This window comes from Ostrinia nubilalis, chromosome 10 (genome assembly GCF_963855985.1).
Source record: "Ostrinia nubilalis chromosome 10, ilOstNubi1.1, whole genome shotgun sequence".
NCBI classification, from domain to species: domain Eukaryota; kingdom Metazoa; phylum Arthropoda; class Insecta; order Lepidoptera; family Crambidae; genus Ostrinia; species Ostrinia nubilalis.
In genome coordinates, this window is record NC_087097.1 from 16,544,707 (window position 1) to 16,563,853 (window position 19,147).

General features: G+C 38.9%; 2 protein-coding genes across 8 annotated transcripts; both read left to right on the top strand.

The window, feature by feature from the left end:
• The first annotated feature begins 227 nt into the window (after nucleotides 1-227).
• On the top strand, nucleotides 228-4,497 carry LOC135075633 (uncharacterized). Its single transcript, XM_063970039.1, has 6 exons — nucleotides 228-963; nucleotides 1,198-1,442; nucleotides 1,664-1,717; nucleotides 2,131-2,283; nucleotides 2,755-2,841; nucleotides 2,961-4,497. The coding sequence occupies exons 1-6, from the start codon at nucleotides 863-865 to the stop codon at nucleotides 4,169-4,171; spliced, it is 1,851 nt and encodes a 616-aa protein (XP_063826109.1). The 5' UTR covers nucleotides 228-862; the 3' UTR covers nucleotides 4,172-4,497.
• Nucleotides 4,498-4,859: 362 nt separating this feature from the next.
• Nucleotides 4,860-18,425, top strand: LOC135075359 (double-stranded RNA-specific editase B2-like). Of its 7 annotated transcripts, none has more exons than XM_063969801.1 (12): nucleotides 4,973-4,998; nucleotides 5,142-5,200; nucleotides 5,304-5,329; nucleotides 6,259-6,305; nucleotides 6,625-6,732; nucleotides 7,003-7,096; nucleotides 7,735-7,865; nucleotides 13,186-13,294; nucleotides 13,737-13,874; nucleotides 14,869-14,987; nucleotides 16,478-16,736; nucleotides 17,314-18,425. In XM_063969801.1, exons 3-12 carry the CDS (start codon nucleotides 5,308-5,310, stop codon nucleotides 17,448-17,450), a joined length of 1,164 nt encoding a protein of 387 aa, XP_063825871.1. In that variant the 5' UTR covers nucleotides 4,973-4,998; nucleotides 5,142-5,200; nucleotides 5,304-5,307; the 3' UTR covers nucleotides 17,451-18,425. The 7 variants fall into 7 exon arrangements, with proteins under 7 accessions (XP_063825868.1, XP_063825870.1, XP_063825874.1 ...); XM_063969802.1 differs by having other exon boundaries at nucleotides 4,984-4,998; nucleotides 5,307-5,329; XM_063969798.1 differs by lacking the exons at nucleotides 5,304-5,329; nucleotides 6,259-6,305 and having other exon boundaries at nucleotides 4,860-4,998.
• Nucleotides 18,426-19,147: the final 722 nt, after the last annotated feature.

Sequence of the window (19,147 nt, forward strand, 5' to 3'; positions counted from 1 at the left end):
GCACATAAGTTGATAGTACTATCAATTACTAGTATGTATCATCTTAAAATCGGTAGCCCAACATCTGAACTCCTCCTGTGGGTCTAGAGTGCACACAACAAAGTGTACATTGTAATAAATAATGTTCACGCGCCATCGATAGTCATCGATAGCATTGACATGAATACGATTACGAGATTTACGAGTACAACACTACAGACTCTTTTATGCTCTTTGCACAGTGGGTAGACACTTCTCATACAAAAACTAGTCTCTATATGTAGCAATTGATATACAACCTTATCCTTTAAGCAATAAAGTGCATTTTGGATTGATTTTACTATAGCAGGGGAACCCGCGGATCAATACCACCATACTAAAAATAATTGTTAGTGTCCTTATGTTGGTAGTATTGTTAGTTTGACAAATGAAAAAAAATGTCTGTCAATTGAGTTTGAGTTTTAAACCGGCGAATTGATTCGTGTGAAGTTATTTTCTCAGATTTGGTGCAATATTACTGTAAATAAACTTTTCTGTCGTTTACGTTGAGTTGATTAAGTTCCTCCGTATCGGGCGTGATAAAGTTTGCTGTTCAGTGTTATGTTTTTTGTGAGATAGAGACTCTTTTAAATAAGCTGTGTTTCAACTTCTACAGAAGTTTAAACTCTTATTTACTTTTCTGTTTAATGGGTATGTTATCTACTTACTTGAAATATTACATCTATTACAAATCTATTTTTCATTAAAAACAACCCTATGTGATGAAAATGTAAATGTACTTTCAAAACTGGTAAATGCATGAACCAGGGCATTGACACTGGTTGGAGAGAAATTATAGGCTTTGTTTAATTAATACCTATTTCATTTTAGGCTTCTACTGATAATGGAGAGTAGAAACAACAAGAAGTGCGTTATTTGTAATAAGAGGCGAAGTCGTGGTGGATCACCCTTACTTTTGAGTAGGTTTCCTCTGGATTCTGACCGGTGAGTTTCTAATAACACTCATTTATTACAAGATAATTTTACTGATTGTGTAAACTTAAAGGCTGGGATTAATATTTTTAATCATACAGTAAATAACCATAACCAATTTTTAATTTCAGTATTTTGTTTCGTACTCTGCAAATGAATTGCATAACAATACTAAAAGAAATTAGTTGATGAATAAATTTCAGTTTGTTATTCTTTTTCTTTTCTAATAGGTATTTCTTATTTCAGTTGTCGAATGTGGGTTAAAAATGCTGGCTTAGAAGACTTAGCATATGTACCTATTGAAAAGTTACACCAACTGAAGTTTGTTTGTGGTGGGCACTTCACTCCTGAATCCTTCAATGCCAAAGGAACTCGGCTGAAGAACTCAGCTATTCCAACACTGGAATTGAGCAATCCCATCTTTCCAGATGAAGTTTTGACAGAGTTTCCTCTTCATGTAAAAGACTCCAATAAAGAAAACCTCAAGACAGGTATGATGATGACTTCAATTATTTTTTTTAAATTTAATTTACTATCTATCAATTTTTCTGAATTATTTAGATGTCTTAATTAATTTTCTTTGGTTTCCAAAACAAACCAACCGAATGCAATTTAACAAGGTTCTTTCTTTGTAACCACAAACATGTGTTGTATGCTTATCAATAAATAATATATAATTTCAATTATTAATTATATCTATACTTTGTTACAGTTCTTTATGATCATTCATATTGCATTCCAAAGAAGTCAAATCCAGTTGAACGAGGTATGTTTATCTAAAATTATACTAATAATATAAAAAGGAAATATTTAATTGTTTGTTTGTATTTGATCGGCTCCGTAACTCGAGCCAAGATAGCCTAAAGTGCGGGTTAGAACCCCACAGCTTGAATATTGTAGTAAACCCACTCGTAACACAATTTAGCTTAGAATGTGTGTTGAGTTAGAGGGACTTTAGTAATTTGTGTAATACAAATTCTTCAAAAAAAGTACCGGACCAATTTGAAAAATTTTAGGCAATCTACATTAATTAGCCAGGTCAGCTAGTTTAATAATATTTATAAGCTAGTAATTTTTAATGTGAGCAAGACATGTACTAGACTGATTGTACCCTAAAGTTGGGTAAGAAAAGAACATGACATTTTATTACCCAATTCACATTTCATTATCTGCTTTCAGTTCCCCTTACAACTACAACCAAACAACTAAATTCAACATGTTTGGGAGCTGTGGATATACCAGATTCTGGTATTTCTGCGAAAACAACTTTTGAACCTCTTCCTTCTACTTCCAATGCACCAGAACATATGACCTATAAACCCATTACTCATGGTAAGTGTACAAACTAATTATTTACCTTCTAAAATATGCCTTCCCTCAAACTAAAGAATGCCACCCTGGATGCGTTCTGCAGTCTGCAGTCAGGTCAAAATGAACTTATATGTACAACATTCTAGGTTTCTGTACATTTTATATTAATGCGATTTGACCGTGCGGATACGAACAAAGAACGCAAAGCACACGTGACTGATTGCCTTATCACGACCACTTACAGATTGTCTTGACATACCCGCAGACCGCATCCAGAATGCAGAACATTAAAACCTCTAAATGCCTTTAATTTAATATTATGTCATTGTTATTGAAGGTGGGCCCACGCTTCATATTTTATGAGAAGAGCTATCATTATCCTGTCTTTGCATTTTTTTAAAACTTGATAATGATTGATTGATTTGGAAATAATATGTTTCATAAAACAACAAAATAAATTTTAAACTAATTTGCATATTTATAATATTTCAGATGATAAAAACATTTGCCATCAAGATGCACAGGCAGAAATATTAGTCCACAGTTATAAAAGACCTAAGAAAAACATTGAAATGAAAGGTAAGATAAAACATACCTAATTTAAAAAACTAAGTAAAATTGCTGATTAATTAACCAATATTCAATTCAATTTGCTTTAATGTTGTTTTTTTTTACTAATGGAAATGTTTTTATTACAGACACTTCATCAACATTTACAATTAAAGAGAAGAGGCTTTGGCGACAGTTACAAAATGCAAAAAAAACAATAAGGAATATAGCGAAGGTAGTTGCAGAAGAACACAACAGAAATTTTTTAAATATTAAAAAACTGAATAGTACCATTGTAAATCCAACATTCAAAACTAAGATGAGGGTGAAGTATGCTGCGCATGCTCTGAGTAATACCGTGGCAGCTATTTTAAAAATGATGGCATGGAAAGAAGTTTCTGATTGCAATGATACAGCATTTGTGATTGAACAGTTAGATAAACTATTTGATTGTACAAATGGTCCATCATCTTTAAATGACGTAAAGAAAGGGATCCGGGAAAATGTTTCCACATCAAGTAATCACATTGAGTCTTGGACCTTTTATACTGATAAGTTAAAAACCATAAAATTTATAACAGCAGAAAACACGATACTAAAAAATGTTAAATGCGTAAAGGGATATCAAATATCTATCAAATCCTTAAACGATATTTGGGAAAAGTTAAAGAATGAAGGGTTTAAATATATGAACCTTAGACAGTTTAACCAAGACTCTCTGGAAAACTTATTTGGAATCATTAGGCAACACAGTGTAACCAATAGAAATCCCACTATCACGCACTTTACTGCAGCGCTTAAAACAAGCATGGTTACTGGGCTGAAAGTGCCTCATAGCAGAAGTGCTAATTGTGAAGCAGACAACAATAAACATATGCTGGAATATAAAGACATTTTAAAAACTAATTTAAAAACAACAGAAATAAAAATTAATGTTCAAGATTCCACAGACACTGAATTTTATCCTGTGTTGTCTATCCCGGACCCTGAAAACTTAGAACAGCCCATTGAAAATTTGTGTAGCCTTGAAAACCAACCAGTAGTATATGTAAGCGGGTATTTAGCTGCCAAACTATTACAGAACAGTTCTTGTTTAATTTGTGAAGAGTGTTTGAGCGTGAAAACTCCTGTTGACAATGATTTGTATGCATATATATCTCTTCGCGAATGGTGGCATGATAAAAAAAGTCTCGTTTATCCAACAATTCAATTATGTACCACCGTAAATGAAGCTAAACAATTTTATCATGACCATATTGCCGACCAGATATATATGGAAAATGTTGGAAAATTCATTTTCTTAATGTTGAGTACAAATTGTAATTTTAGTTGGTTTAAATGTCAACAACATAATAAATAAATTTATGATAAGATGTTTAAAATATTAAGTTACCTTTTTCTAAGAAAAAGTTGTAAAATCATTAATGACAGCCTCATAAAAAGTGAAAACAATTTTGCTGACAAAAGTAAAAAAGCACAGCAACAAAGCATTGAAAAGTAATCTTAGGGCTGAGGTTCGATCAGCTGATAAGAAAATTAAAGATGTTTATAAATAAAAATCCTATTTTTTCTTAGAAAAAGTTGTGAAAATAAAAGTTTACAAAATTATCATTTCTGTACTTTGTTATAATTTTCAATAATTCCTCATGCCTACAACTGCTATGTCATGTTCAATACTTATTGTAATATACCTATTTTATTTCGAAATAAATAATTTACGTTACAAAACTTCGTTTTACTTACACATAGTATAAAATAAAAAGAGTAATCATTAAAATATTGAAGGTTCCTATACTAGATATCGATATGCAATTACAACCCTAGCAAAGTATCGATAATCGATAAGTTATTACGAACGTCACTAATACTGTCAGAAAATAAGGCATTATGTTGGTAGCTCCGCCTGTAGTTTGTGCGGTTGGTAAAGATTTGCGGGTCGTTCTCTAAAATGCATATGTGTGCGTGAGCTCAAAAAATATCTATGGAGTGCCGTCTCTTACTCTTTTATGCTCTTTGTCTTTGCACTACAGTGTGAGTTTGCATTGCAAGGCAGGCAAACGGGACATCACCGCCAGCCATTTTGATTGGTGTCAAAGATTTGGAGAAGTGTGGATTTGGTATTTATTCACTTTTTTCAGTAATAATCAAAGCCCGTGTTTCACTCCAGCATGGTTTTTAACAATAAATGTAAGTACTATAATATGAATAACTTGTTTTTGCGTCGTGTCTTTTCTATGAATCATCCGTACTTACCAAAAACACCATTGTTATTGATTTTCTACCGGCACAGCCAACTGTTCCTCATATTTAACACTATTCGACTTTCGCAGATAATACGCGCCACTCCGGACGCTACAACACCGCGGGACAGTTCGTTTCAGCTGGTGTCGTAAGTATCAGTCGATGTTGTTTATTTATTGAACGTAAAATTTCCATGTCCTCTTCCATATTACTATTTACATACTTAAGTAAAACTTGATTATATATCGCAGCAGAATGCCGAGCCCCAAGCGCCCTGGTACTGGCTATGCAAAGTCACCAGTTACCCTCTGACTGGCACTGACACCTAATCATCTTGCCAGCATTGTGTGAAACTGGAGCATGACATTTACATTCTCCCCACTTTCTTGCAATGTTTGGCTCCCACCAGTGGCCTTGCTCATCACGGTGTTTCTCAAAATTGTTACATTAATGCCTGTGGTGAGACATTTTAAGATGTGGGTATAAGCCTCTCGGAAGGTAGCGGTGTATATCGAGAATGCAATATGATCATGAGAAAAATATCTCGTGGGCATGTAGGGTTCTCTAAACTTAAGTAGACAGTAAGCTGCTCCGGATTCCTGGCATGTAAGAACCCTCTAAAATTGTAACAAAGAAATTGCTTTCTGTAAATTAATGACATAAAAAGAGATCTAAACATATAAAAACTACTCTAACACCAGCAATGACTCGTTTCTAATGCAGTTTTATGCATACAGCAAATGGTGCAATTTTATTGGGTGAGAACATGATAGGAATATGGATAGAGCTGGGCAATGTGATACCACCTTCACTGCGTGACAGATGATGAATGAGTCCAGTACCAGTAGCGGCGTAAGGGGGGGGCGGTGGGGGCGGTCCGCCCCGGGTGCCAAGCATCAGGGGGTGACACAAGTCGCGCAGATTACTACTCACTGGATGTGCATGTGGATTGAGTGAATCTTCGAATCGGTAGGTAACCCCAAAAAATCCTGGGGGATACCAGGGGGTGCCATAGGACTTAGGGAGGGGGGGGGGGGGGGGGGGGGGTGATCGCCCCGGGTGCCAACCCATGCTACGCCGCCACTGTCCAGTACAGTATCCTTGTTACACATAGTCGCAGTTTGGTTGTAAATATCCTATCCTCGCGTGATCGATATGTAAGAGTGAGAGGTGAGACACATGGCCCACACAGCTGAACCATACCAGCTGGCCGGGCGCCCTGCAGCCGGAGCATGAGCGGTCCCCACAAGTTGGTGAGTCTTAGAGTATATCGGATTAAAACGTCATGAGTTTCTTTAAGAAATCTGAATTTGCCATTTCATTTCTCATTTTATAAACTTAAATTAGATACAGGTTATTTTATTCCTAGAAATATTCTATAATTTTGAGGTAAGTTTATGATTAACATTTCACCACATCTGTAATAATTAGCGATCATTAACACTAATGACTTCTTAATGCATCGTCAGTTCAGGCTATCAAGTCAGGTTTGTGGAAAGCGCTTATCACTATCCTCATAAATTCAGTTGAGGAAACTAGTGTTTTGGTATTGACGATTGTTGTGACTGCCAGAACCAGCAGCTGACGCCGCCGCCGCAGCATCCGCAGCAGCCGCCGCTGCGCCAGCCGCACCAGGCCGCGCCCGGCGCCAAGCCGTCCATCGCGCAACAAGCCATTGTGGTTCGTAGCACGCCTTTGTTAAAAAAATACATAGCCTACCAGTGTTGCCACTGACAACCAAAATTGCTGAGTCATAATTACGACCAGGTCGAGTTAACTGCGCACCTGGTGACCGTGACGTGACATCGACGCTCTGGTACGAACGGGGCAACGCGGGGAGATGTGCGAAGGAGAGTCGCATTCCATCGGGGTTTGCAGTTAACTCGACCGGGTTGTAGTGTCTTTTAGCTGTTAATGTTTATTAATGTAATATTGGCGTAATTTATACAGAAACCAGACGTGGAAATGAAGGTAGAGGGTAGCGTGGAGGGCTCCGAGGACGGCGCGGCGCGCCCGCACTGGATGAAGGCCAAGCTGCCGGGAGGTCAGTGCCCGGGGTCTATGTGCCTTGGATTTTTTAGTTTTTCAAGCTTATTTATTTCTCATATCTACATTTTTGGGGGGGATTGTTAACAAATAAAACGGTAGACAAATATAACAATGCCGGAAATTGGCGTCTGTTTTTTTTCGCGCGGCCATCGACCAAACCTTGTTTTTGATTACAAAATAGTGTAATAAACCAAACTTACTATGACATGTACACCTCTAAACTCAGTCTGAACTGAGTTACGAGCATTAGAAGTTTAATGATTTTACATACTAGATTTGCTTTTTGCGCGTAAGTTTTGTAAGAAATTGCAACAAAATAGTGACATTGTATGTGTAAACAAACAATACCATCCATTAAAGGCTCCAGACATCAGTATGTACATACAAAATCTGGCATTGCCATTTACTAAATAAGTTAAGACTACATTATCTTCTCAGAAGACAATAAAATCACAAAAACGAAGTTTATAAGTGCAAATATTTTAGCTTAGTCTAATGTTTGTAAGATTTGTGCCAGTAACAGCTGTTGTAACTCTAAAGACAAGGGCTGCCACAATAGATCAAACCTGGTCGAGCTGGCGCAAATGAAGGCCCAAAAAACCAATAATAATAATAGCTGTTGTTGTGACGCAGTCAAGAAGCTGAGCAAGCGCGAGAAGCGGCGGCGCCAGAACGAGCACCTGCGGCGCATCATCACGCCCAAGAACGCGCTCATGGTGCTCAACGAGATGATGCTGCACGAGCAGCTCACCAACGTGAGCCAGGTCCTAACCCACATCTTACTAAGGCCCAGAACAGACGGTGAAACGAAACTGCAACTTTCTGATGATTCTGATGAATGAAACTGAAACTTTCAAACTGGTCGCGTCATGTGTGTTCTCTCAACGGACGCTATGGCAGAAACTTAGATGCAACTCAAAAGTAACTAGCAGTTGCAGTTTCGTTGCACCGTCTGTTCTGGGCCTAACACTTTTTTGTTTATTTAACGTTAAACCTTTGTAATCCCTTGAAAGGGAGGCAGATAACAGTGAATGAGTTTCTTACGCTGCTTCTTTTCGGCACCGGGATGTGTAAAAGAGCTTTTTAAAAGCCTACTTGCAAAATAAATCAATTTAAATTATGCCGTAGCCGTGATATGAGATACCGTATTTGCGCTTACTACGCTCACTAGTTGGCGCCACTGTTTTGCCCACTAGTGAGCGAGTGACATAACTTTACTACAGCATCAAATGTTCATGACACCCAAAGTGGTCAAAAAGTTGACAACACAAACACAACCTTATTTTAATTATAACAAAGACGTGTTGCGACCTTTTTGGCTACTTTGGATGTCACGAACTATTTGACGCTGTCTGTACCAACTGCTGCAAATACGGTAGCTCTCATGAAGACATTTATATCCATTGCATGTCACCTCAACTGGTTCAGGCAATAATATAATTACTGTTGTTTCTTTCGTGGCTATAGTCTTGTCTGCGAGCACGTAGAATTTTGTCCAATGACCCCATCCTTATCGCTCGCGCGTAATTATATTGCTGTCGCGACTGTGCGACGGGCGCCCGCAGTGAGTGTGCGAGCGCGACAGCAACATAATAAGGTTTAAAGATTCTTTATTTCTCAATAAAAACATAATTGTCACTTACTTGAGAACAAAATTAAACTAAGTATAATTTACATTTGAATCGTTCGCACCGACATGTTTTATAAAAAGCATTGGCTTTAGCAAATTATACCATCTGATTGGCGATAAAAAGTAAATCAGTATAATATAGGTTCAAAACAAAATTAAATATAATTTTCTAAATTGTAAATATTAGTTTTAGACATTAAATTTAATAAGTAAGGCTCATTCTACAACGTCATGAATATGTAGGGCAAGTTTCTTTTTAAAAATATTTAGGGAGTCAATGCTTTTTATTGATGCGGGTAGTTTATTAAACAACTGTGCTCCCTCAAAGTTAAGCATTCGCTTGCCGTAATTTGTGCGTATCTTGGGTAGAACCAAATAGCTAGCGCGACGGCGCGTGCGCTTCGGAACCTGTTCTGACCGCGTCATCAGAGTGAGCGACGTATGGATGGTTTTATTCAATACGTTGCGTATGAGCAGGCAGGTATAATACATAAATAATTTTTTAATGTTCATAATTTGTGTTTCGCTATAAATCTTGGAAGTGGATGTGAGGTACGGATAATGAAATAATAATTTAATGATTTTATTTTGTAAGACTTGGAGTTCGGATATTTTTGTTTTTGAAGCACTACCCCAGATTTCAACAAGGTATATTAGGTGGGATTTTACAAGTGAGTTGTATATATTGTATCTTGATTTGCGGGGTATGCATCGTACTATGGGGCGTAAAGAAGCCATTAATGCGGAAATTTTTTTCTTAATATGGTCAATATGAACGTTCCATGTTAAGTGGCTATCTAAATAAAGACCTAAATATTTTTCGTGTTTTTTTTCTTGTAAGGATGTAGTGAAGATTGTCAATGGGTTGAATGGAGGTATGTGCTTATTCTTTGCTTTAAAAATAATGTATGAAGTTTTAGATGCATTAATTGTTAATAGATTTTGTTGCAACCAGGTTGTGAGAGTGTCAAGATCATGTTGGGCATGTGAGATTAGATTATTCATGGATGGCCCAAAATAGAACAAACAGGTGTCATCAGCGTATAAGGTAATATGACCGTGTAGTCCAATTTTATCTATACTATTTATGTAGATTAAAAATAGCAGGGGGCCTAGTACGGATCCCTGTGGAACCCCGTAATGAATTGGAAGAGTTCTGCTCTGGCTATCGCCGATTTTAACAATTTGTAGCCGGTCATTCAGGTAGGAGGTGAACATTTTGAGTGCGTTGCCACCGATCCCTATCACTGCAAGCTTTCTAAGTAGGAGTTCATGGCTCACGGTATCGAACGCCTTTTGAAGATCTATAAATATACCCAGAACGATATTCTTACGATCAATATTTTGCCTGATTTTAGTAATAAGATCAAGTGTTGCAGCCAAGGTGTTACTTTTAGGTCGAAAGCCAAATTGGCGATCACTAATGAATTCTATGGACTGTAGATATGACTCTAAGCGTTCGTATAAAATCTTTTCTAGAATTTTTGATAGTATGGGTAAGACAGAAATTGGACGATAGTTTCCTGGATCGGTTTTTGTGCCTGATTTGTACACCGGAGTCACTTTGGCTAGTTTTAATGAGTCTGGAAAGTGTCCCTCAGCTAATAAAACGTTCAAACATTCGGTTAATCTATCGATTATTAAGCCTTTGATACATTTAATAGCTTTGGAACTGATACCATCCAGACCAGTGCTACAGTTAGGGTCAAGGCCATCAATGATCCTTGAAACTTCGTCAGCAGTACATGGTTTCAACGACATAAGTCCTGATGTGTTGTTCAGTGTGTTCTGTGATAGATTGGTTTGATGTGTGTTATTAGAATGTAGTGTGATTTTGTTGGCCAGAACAGATCCGATAGTGGAAAAATATTGGTTAAATATATTACAAATACCTTCGGGGTCAGATGATATATTAGTTGATGTTACTAATTTTGGAGGAGCACAGCTGCTTTTCATTTTAAGATTAGATAGATTATTTATGAGACTCCAAGTCTTCTTGGGGTTGTTTTTGCAATCACGGAATTTGCCATAATAATAAGCATCTTTGGTCATTTTGATCTTATTGGCCACTTCCTCTTTTACTCTTGTATATGTGTTTTCTAACGTAGTATTATTCGGGTCTTTTTTATATTCAATCCATAGTTCATTCCTTTGGTTAATAGCATTAAGGATATCTCTGTTGATCCAATCTTTTAGTGGTGGGTTCTGCTTCTTAAACTTGGTTATTTTACTTCTTTCTATATTTATCTTAATTGTTTCTTCTAGTTGCTTAAAATTCATATTATGTGTATTTTCTAAATCTATTTTTTTAACCGATGTATGCAGTTGTTCATAATCCAAAGCTTTGTAGGCAATCCGCTTGATTGGAGGTGGCTTGTATTTCTTCAATGAAAGGTAGATTTGTCGATGATCAGACATTGCGGAATCACACAAAGCAAAATGATAAAGTTCATTTTTTAAATTTGTACTGACGTGATCTAGAATTGTTTTCTTTGTTGCAGCTTCTCTTGTAAAAAAATCTTTGTGGATCTTGTTGAGAATTTTGTATCCAGCTTCTTTTAAAGTGTTTTTATATAAGCGTCTTTTTCTACTACTTTCCAGCAAATCTATGTTAAAATCTCCAAAAATTAGCGATCTTTTTCGTTGCTGTAGTTGTATATCAATAGTGTCAATGAAAGTGTTGAGATTTGTATCTCCTGGATAGTAAACGACACCAATGTCAAGGGCGTATTTTTTCAGTTTTATCCAGAGATAGTTATTACCTCCCGAGTAAATTGATTCATCCAGACTATGATTGAGGTCGTTATGTGCGTATATTGAAACACCTCCGCCAATCCTGTCAGTTCTGTAACTGTAATAATGTGTGTAGTTTTGTAGCTGAAGTCTTAGTGCTTCTTCTTCATTTTTAATCCATGTCTCTGTCAGTAGTATAACGTGTATTGTAGTCGGTATAGATCGGATGAGACATTTCAGTTCGTCAAATTTCCCTTTCGAGCATATACTACGTGCATTCAAATAGAAGAAGTTAAGGCGAGATTTGGCAGTTTGGAGGTCCGAGTAGTTAGTGACGATTTGATAAGTCAATTTGTCAGGGATTGGCGAGGATGTGGGCTCTCGTTTTTTGAGTTGGCTTTAATGATTTTTGGTATGCCTTTAATATACTTAATAATTAAGTCAGTCTCACCATCTTGGGAACGACGAGCCAGTTCTTTTTGAAGGTTCAACATAAGTCTCTGTTGGCATGGGGTTTGGTCCGAGTAAATTTTTATTCCTGCTGGTAGATTGGCTTTGCTTCGTAAAAGTTGGATGACTGCGGTTTGAGTGTCAAAGCAGACCTTGATCCGACGGTTCTTCTTGGGATCGTATTTTCCAATACGAAAAATCTTGATTGGAGCCGGCGTATCTTTTACAATGTTTAGTAGAATGTCCATGACCTTAGCCATGTCTAGCGATTGACGTTCTGATGCATTAGAAGATGACTGTTCCTGGATTCCTCCCAAAATAATATTTTTCTGTCTATTGTTGCGCTCTTGAACTTCATTAATTATTTGCTCACTATTTAGCATTTGATAGTTCAGATCAGAGGCTGAGTTGGCAGATGACATTGGGTCGGTGGTTTTAAAATCAGCCAGGTTAGACTCCATTGTTCTCATTTTCTCTTCTCCCTCGGAGATTTTTTTTTCAAGTAATGTTATTTGTGATTTCATTTGGTTCTGTTCCAAGGTAAGGCTCGACATTGACTCTTGGATTTCATTGATTTGTTTTTTCACTTCACTTACATTGTTAGTAAGTAGCGAGAAATTCTGTTCATTCGATGATTTCATATCCGTCAGATGAATATTCATTTCTGAGACATTATCCAAAGTTTTTTGGTTTATAGTAACAAAATTTTCAAGTAGTTTAGAGATTCGTGCCATCTCGGAGCGTAGATCCTGGACGTCTCCACTGCAAGAACAGCCAAGGTCGTGTGGTTGTTTTCTTTTTCTGAAGGTAATCTGCGGGTCCGCTGCTTCGCGACCAATAGTGGATAAATCAGGTGTGGAACGGCACTCTTGCCCCGACGTTGATTTAACAGGTGAATGTAACAGGCTCATTATTGCATAAGCTTGTCCACGGCTCAGTAAAATAATTTCTTACTTGTGTGCGCGCCGTTGTGTTCGGGCACGGGTTCGGGCGATGAGTCAGGCGAGCAGTAGATTCGCGTCGAAAAATACGGGCACTGATTTAAACGAATTTGATTTTTAAAATTTAACGAATACAGTCGAATTTAAAATGCCAAATTATAGATATTTCGTTAAGAAATCGGACACACGTCTGCCTTTGACGGCGTCGAACGACGAACCTCGATAATAGCTTGGGGTCATTGGACAAAATTCTACGTGCTCGCAGACCAGGCTTTAGATGTTACGTGGTTAATTGGGAGAACTTGTCATAACTGTGTTGTCCTCCGTTAGCAGCAGTTCAAGGTAGAGCCGGCGGACCCGCCCGCGCAGTACTTCAAGGCGCCCAAGACCAGCTTCTGCGCCGACCTCACGCTCGACGGGGTCACCTACAAGGGATACGGTTAGTTCACGCAACGGCAACTTGGCGGCAGTTACTTGCCTATAGTCTTGGGGAGGGGCACGAAAAGCTAGGACAGTGGCTAAGAGATAGGAATGGTTCATCGATTTAAAACTATTTTTTAATGTTGCGTTTGGAACCAAAGAGCTGCATGAGCGTCATGAGCGATTGGGAGATTACCGACTCTTGATCTAAATGCTCAAAAATTGTCACTCGTTTTAAAGACTGCTTCCTATTACAATATTGTCTGTGTGAGGGAATCTTAAATCAAAGCCAAATGAGCGCATGAGCTATAAATTATAACGATAATAGAAATATGGAAGCAACTCCGCTGACCCATTCACGGTCGAACACTTGGCTCCTAATCGAAAAACTGAGAATCTTTACTCAGTTTTTGTTGTTGGACTCGATTTATTCTTTATTTAATTTGATCCTTATTGCGCAGGTGAGAACAAGCTGATGGCGCGCAACGCGGCGGCCGAGCAGGCCATCCGCGACCTCATCATCAAGCGCATGAACCGCGCCGCCGCCGCCGGCCTCGACGCCTCCGTCGAAGGTACGGCCCGCCTTCTCTTCCCCAAAGGTTTGCAAGTTCCACTACCCTCACTACCTCACTACCTCACCACCTCACCCGCCGGTCTGTGTTGTGTTATTGCTGATCATTGAAAACCAAAGCTTTTGTCTCCCATGTTTATGGCGTATGTACATGCGGCAAATTGTCCCAAGTCGAAGCGCTAGTTCGCACACCTAAGTATGGACGAAGCGAAGTGAAGCTCACTTCCAACTTCGGCCTGATCATCACTTACCATCAGGTGAGATACAGGCCAAGGCCAGCAGCTTCCTCGTAGTGGAGATAGAAAAAAAAAAAGAAAAAAAAATGACGCACGCGAGAAGAGAGGAGAAAGTAACCGAGATGGTGTTCACATTATTACGTCTTGGCCAATTTCCCGCATTGCGTACATCCGCCATTAAGTAGTCAGTTTAGTCGTATTGTGCTCGCACAGAATGTGGCTAAACTTTGATTTGATTGGCCACGTACCTAACTCTAAAGCAGCCCCGAGACGATCAATTGCGATTGTCAATGTATTTACGTTCCAATTGACGTAAACGATTGTCAATTGCTCAGCGAAACGATCAATATTAGCTTCAATGGCACCTGTCAATTGGGCTTCAATTAAAATTATCATCAATTTGCTTCAATCACGTAAATTCAATGAGGGCTATTGTTTTAGCGCTCACCAGTTGGCGCCACTGTAGAGTAAGGTCCTGTCACTTGCTAGTAGCGAAGACAGTGGCGCCAACTGGTGAGCGCTAAAGTGGTAGGAGGACTATCGCATTTGCACTCATCAAGATGGCGCCACTGTAGAGTAAGGTCCTGTTAATCGCCAGGGGTGCCAACTGTTAAGTATAAAAACGATAGCCCTCATTGACAATCGCTTCAATGCCTTTTGTAAACGATTAATGTCAATTGACAATCACGTAGAATTGGCAATCGCGATTGATCGTCTCGGGGCCACTTTATATTAATGTCCTAGTCTTAACCAAATCGGGAACAATGACGGAGTTTGTTTGTTCAGCAGCCAACCCCGAGAGCGCGATGGAGAGCCTGCAGGACGACGACCCGCTGCCGATGATCCAGCTGGCCTCCTACGCGCTGCACAAGCTGTTCTCGGAGTGGGAGTACGACGGCCACAAGGTTTGCAGGCTACTTTGTGATCTTAGACGATTATCACACTGCACCGCGCTCCGCCGCGGTACGCGGGACGACAGATTTAATCATTGTATGCAAGTACCTCAGTTTGTATAGAAAACACGCGCGGCACAACACACTGACAACGCGTCTGCGCGCGGCGGAGCGCGGTGCAGTGTGATAATCGCCTTAGTTACTTTAATATTTATTTTAGTGCTAATAACATTGTAAATATTTTTATTTTATTCCCGTTTCGTTGACTTTTTATTTATTTATTATTAAACATACAAACACTCAACACGACACTCACACTAACGCACTGATGGCACGTTTAGGGAGCACACACACAACACTTACACATCTTCTATAATATAAAAATGAATCGCAAAATGTGTTGGTAAGCGCATAACTCAACAACGCCTGGACCAATTTTACCAATTCTTTTTTTAAAATGTTTGTTGAAGTCCAAGGATGGTTTTTACAGCGAGAAAAGTTTGAATAATTTCCGGGTAAACCCTAAAAAACTCGAAACTTCACCCCTAAGGGTAAAACGGGGTCCACGCGTACGAAGTCGCGGGCGGCCGCTAGTTCATAATAAATTCAGTATTTCTTTTGATTTTGTCTATAGCTTAGTGTCTGTGATGTTATTTTATTTTTATTTATTTGTAACCTGTTTGTTTATATGCCAGCAGAGGCCTCGACTGTTGGGCATCCCCTTTCCGTTCTTGAATCTAGTCTTATTAATTAGTTACCTAGTTAACACTACTCACACGCTAGTTAAATTATGTTTGGCGGACGCGGTTTGGGTCCCAACAGCTGAGGCCTAGGATGAGTACTCGCTGAAAATCAGCGTCGGGACATCTAATTTAATAATATGTCCCGAGTATTGCTGAGCCTTTTTGGCTCGGAATTATGCTGGCCTAACAATATTTACTTTTTTTCTTGAATGTACCTTTTTATACATCGTGTTAATGAAAAAGCGCAAAACCTCAAGACACCTTATCTTATTTTTAAAAGAATTATGTAAATTATTAAAATTAATTTTCGCGGATTATTTACGAAGATATTCACTGTTTTTGTTTTGCCCCGCGCACTTGTTATCTCTTTTTTACGCATTTCTGGAAACGTATTGACCTTTCACACGCTGATTGCGATAGTTAACGTAGATAGTTTATTCACCTCTGTAAGTAACGAATAAACACGGCGTACCTAATTGAAATATTTTTTTGGTTATAATTTGACCCTAATTTTTTATTAGTGGAATCGATTCTACTCTCGATTCCGAACAAACTAATTTCAGTAGGCCTAAGATGCGCGCCGTGATAACTTTTATCGATGTCAAAATGTATGGGGAAAATCGATAAAATGGCGTTATAACCGTTTATCGCGGCGCGCATCTTAGGCCTACAGGTTTTGCGTTTTTTCATTAACACGTTGTACTTGTGTGTGATTGCCATTGTTTGACTCGTGCCAAATAAAGATTTTATCATCATAAGGTGCCACAGCTGCGTCCGGCCAGCGCGTCGGCGTCGGAGGCGGAGGGCGAGGCGTCGTCGGCGCCGGGCCCGCGGCGCGCCGCCAAGAAGCCGCCCAAGGAGCTGCCGCTCAACGCCGCCGCCATGCATCCGTGCATGCTGCTCACCTACATGCGGCCGCACCTCGAGTACCGCGAGCTGGCCGCCGAGGGCGACCGCCCGCAGAACATGCTGTTCACCATGGGCGTCGACGTCGACGGCGCCACATACATCGGCAAGGGTGAGTCGTCCGCGTACTCACAGCTGCAGTGGTAGCAGAGCAAATACAAATGAGTAGGTCATCTTCATAGAAACGCATCGAGCGCGGTTTGTATGTGAGCGCGCCAATACGTATGCGGCGCGCACGCATACACTGACAAAATTTAGCGTGGATTAGCGGAGTGTTGCTTTGACCTACTCTTTGTACTCGGGTAGTAGTATAGAGGACTGGCAGCCAAAGGAAATCACCTCTAAACGTAGCCTTAACTTCCTCTAAATGTGGTCTTAACTTTGGGGATGGCAAAAACAACCTTCTGATATCATATTTTATCATATTGTAAAGCTGATACAACTTGCACAATCGAGCCAATCAAAATCAAATCTCTTTCTATTTAAAGCCCTGTCTGTGAGCACGTAGAATTTTGTCCAATGACCCCAAGCTACCCATCCTTATCGCTCGCGCGTAGTTGCTGTCACATTCACGCTCGCACATTCACTGCGGGCGCCCGTTGCACAGTTGCAGTCACAAAATTCTACGTGCTCACAGACCAGACTGTATCTGTCTCTAACGTGCTAACAAAACTATTTTTTTTCCTCAGCGTCCAACAAGAAGGAGGCTCGCAAGGCGGCGGCCAAGTCGGCGTGCCAGGCGCTGTTCAACGTCAAGTTCGAGGACGTGGCCACCGCCAACGCGCCCGTCGTGGCCCCCGCCCCCACCGCCATGGCCACCGCCTAAGCTTCCACCGGCGCCGGCCTGACGTACAGAGGCACCGCTCCCTATGACCCGTACTCTACCCTACCACTGCTGCGTATCCCATACTTGGAATATCTTTAAGCGAGTTCTCCTCCGCTACTTTATACTGTAAGTATCACTTTAATTACATAAGACGGTCATTTTCGTAATTTAGACTTACAAAACCAGCTTCTGTACGTTATCTGATCGGTGGGCAAGTTTCGATTTATTCTTATATTATGAAGTCAAATATTATACTGTACATAGACCTAGTCTATTTTACACTGGGCATGTATTATGTTACATTTATTATACAGCTCCCATAAAAAAATAGTGACAGACATAAATGTCTGAAACGGTGAGGAATAGAAGATCCTTGACTATTATTTTTAGTATTATCGATATGAAGTGACGAGAATAAGTTGTTAAGAGAATCAATGGAATTTATGATGATGAGGGACTTCCGTAGGGGAAATATTTTTAGTAGGTGTAGTTTCGTAGTCTTTGAACTTTAGACTTTTTAGAAGTTCTATCTATAGATGTATGTATATAATTCCTTACTTTAAATCGTACTCGACAAGACCTGTGCAAGATGAAATTTTTATCCTATTATTAGTAGGAGCACGAAAATTAAAATAATATCTGTAATCAAAATCAAATTGATGTTAGTTTTGGCGTCGACCGAAATTATGTGATGAGTACGTGTCGAGAGACTGGCGTGTGATAAGATGCGACTGTATGACTGACTATCTTGGTAACCTAGCGCAAAATTGTGTAATAATCTTGAAAAATTTAATCATTAAGGAAATTATTGACTGCAAGTGAGCAAATTAAGTTTATTATTATACACAAAAAATAATTTCGTATGAAGTCACCAAATATAGCAAACCAAGTAGGGAACTGTAATATTAGATGTAAGCAATATTTATGTACGGAAAAACATAAAAGATGAAATAAATATTCCAAGTAATCTCAGAACGTCTTTCTTTTAACCCTGTTTTAATATAAGGAGAAAATGGAAGATAAAATAAAACTTCAAATATGGACAAAACTATGTTTAATAACATCTTGAATGTATTTGTCCGACGGATATCATAATTTTAGTTTTCTCACAAATAATACTTTGTCCACAACACTGTCAATAACTAAACAACTGATAACACCAATGTAATAAAAACGAGTAAATACAGCTACACAGTTAGTACTACTCAGTCTCTTAGCAAATGCTAATAAAAATAACATAAACAGGAGTGAAGGTGTGAGGAGCGCTACATCATTCTGGTAGGACTTTGGCACGAGTCAGGACAAGCTATACTTGATGCAATTTGTATGACACAACTAGGTAAGACATGAACGACGAAATATTATCAATAATAGCGTTTTACTGTTTTGTAATTACTGGAGACTAGATAGTTTTTCAAACTTCTCATTTTTTATTACTCCAATTCAGGACGGTACCACCTATATTATGGACACACAAGTAACTTACTGATTATTATAATCGCTCCTCTATTAGCTCACCTTGGGACTTATTGGAAGAGAGTTAGATCTTGTATTTTATTAATTTTAATTATATCATGGACATTAAAATGAATTTGCGCATATTAATTACTAAATTAAATTAGCTAAAATTAGTAAAAAATACATAAAGAACCACTCTTGACAACGCAAAATGGCACCAACAAAACAATTTAAGTAAT

What these genes read in the sequence shown, in the direction of transcription:
- LOC135075633 (XM_063970039.1), top strand. Translation starts at nt 863, where the DNA reads ATGGAGAGTAGAAACAACAAGAAGTGCGTTATTTGTAATAAGAGGCGA. An exon ending in TTTCCTCTGGATTCTGACCG is followed by an intron (nt 964 to 1,197) that starts GTGAGTTTCTAA and finishes TTCTTATTTCAG; the next exon opens with TTGTCGAATGTGGGTTAAAA. An exon ending in TAAAGAAAACCTCAAGACAG is followed by an intron (nt 1,443 to 1,663) that starts GTATGATGATGA and finishes ACTTTGTTACAG; the next exon opens with TTCTTTATGATCATTCATAT.
- LOC135075359 (XM_063969798.1), top strand. An exon ending in AGTTCGTTTCAGCTGGTGTC is followed by an intron (nt 5,201 to 6,624) that starts GTAAGTATCAGT and finishes TGTGACTGCCAG; the next exon opens with AACCAGCAGCTGACGCCGCC. An exon ending in AGCTCACCAACGTGAGCCAG is followed by an intron (nt 7,866 to 13,185) that starts GTCCTAACCCAC and finishes GTCCTCCGTTAG; the next exon opens with CAGCAGTTCAAGGTAGAGCC.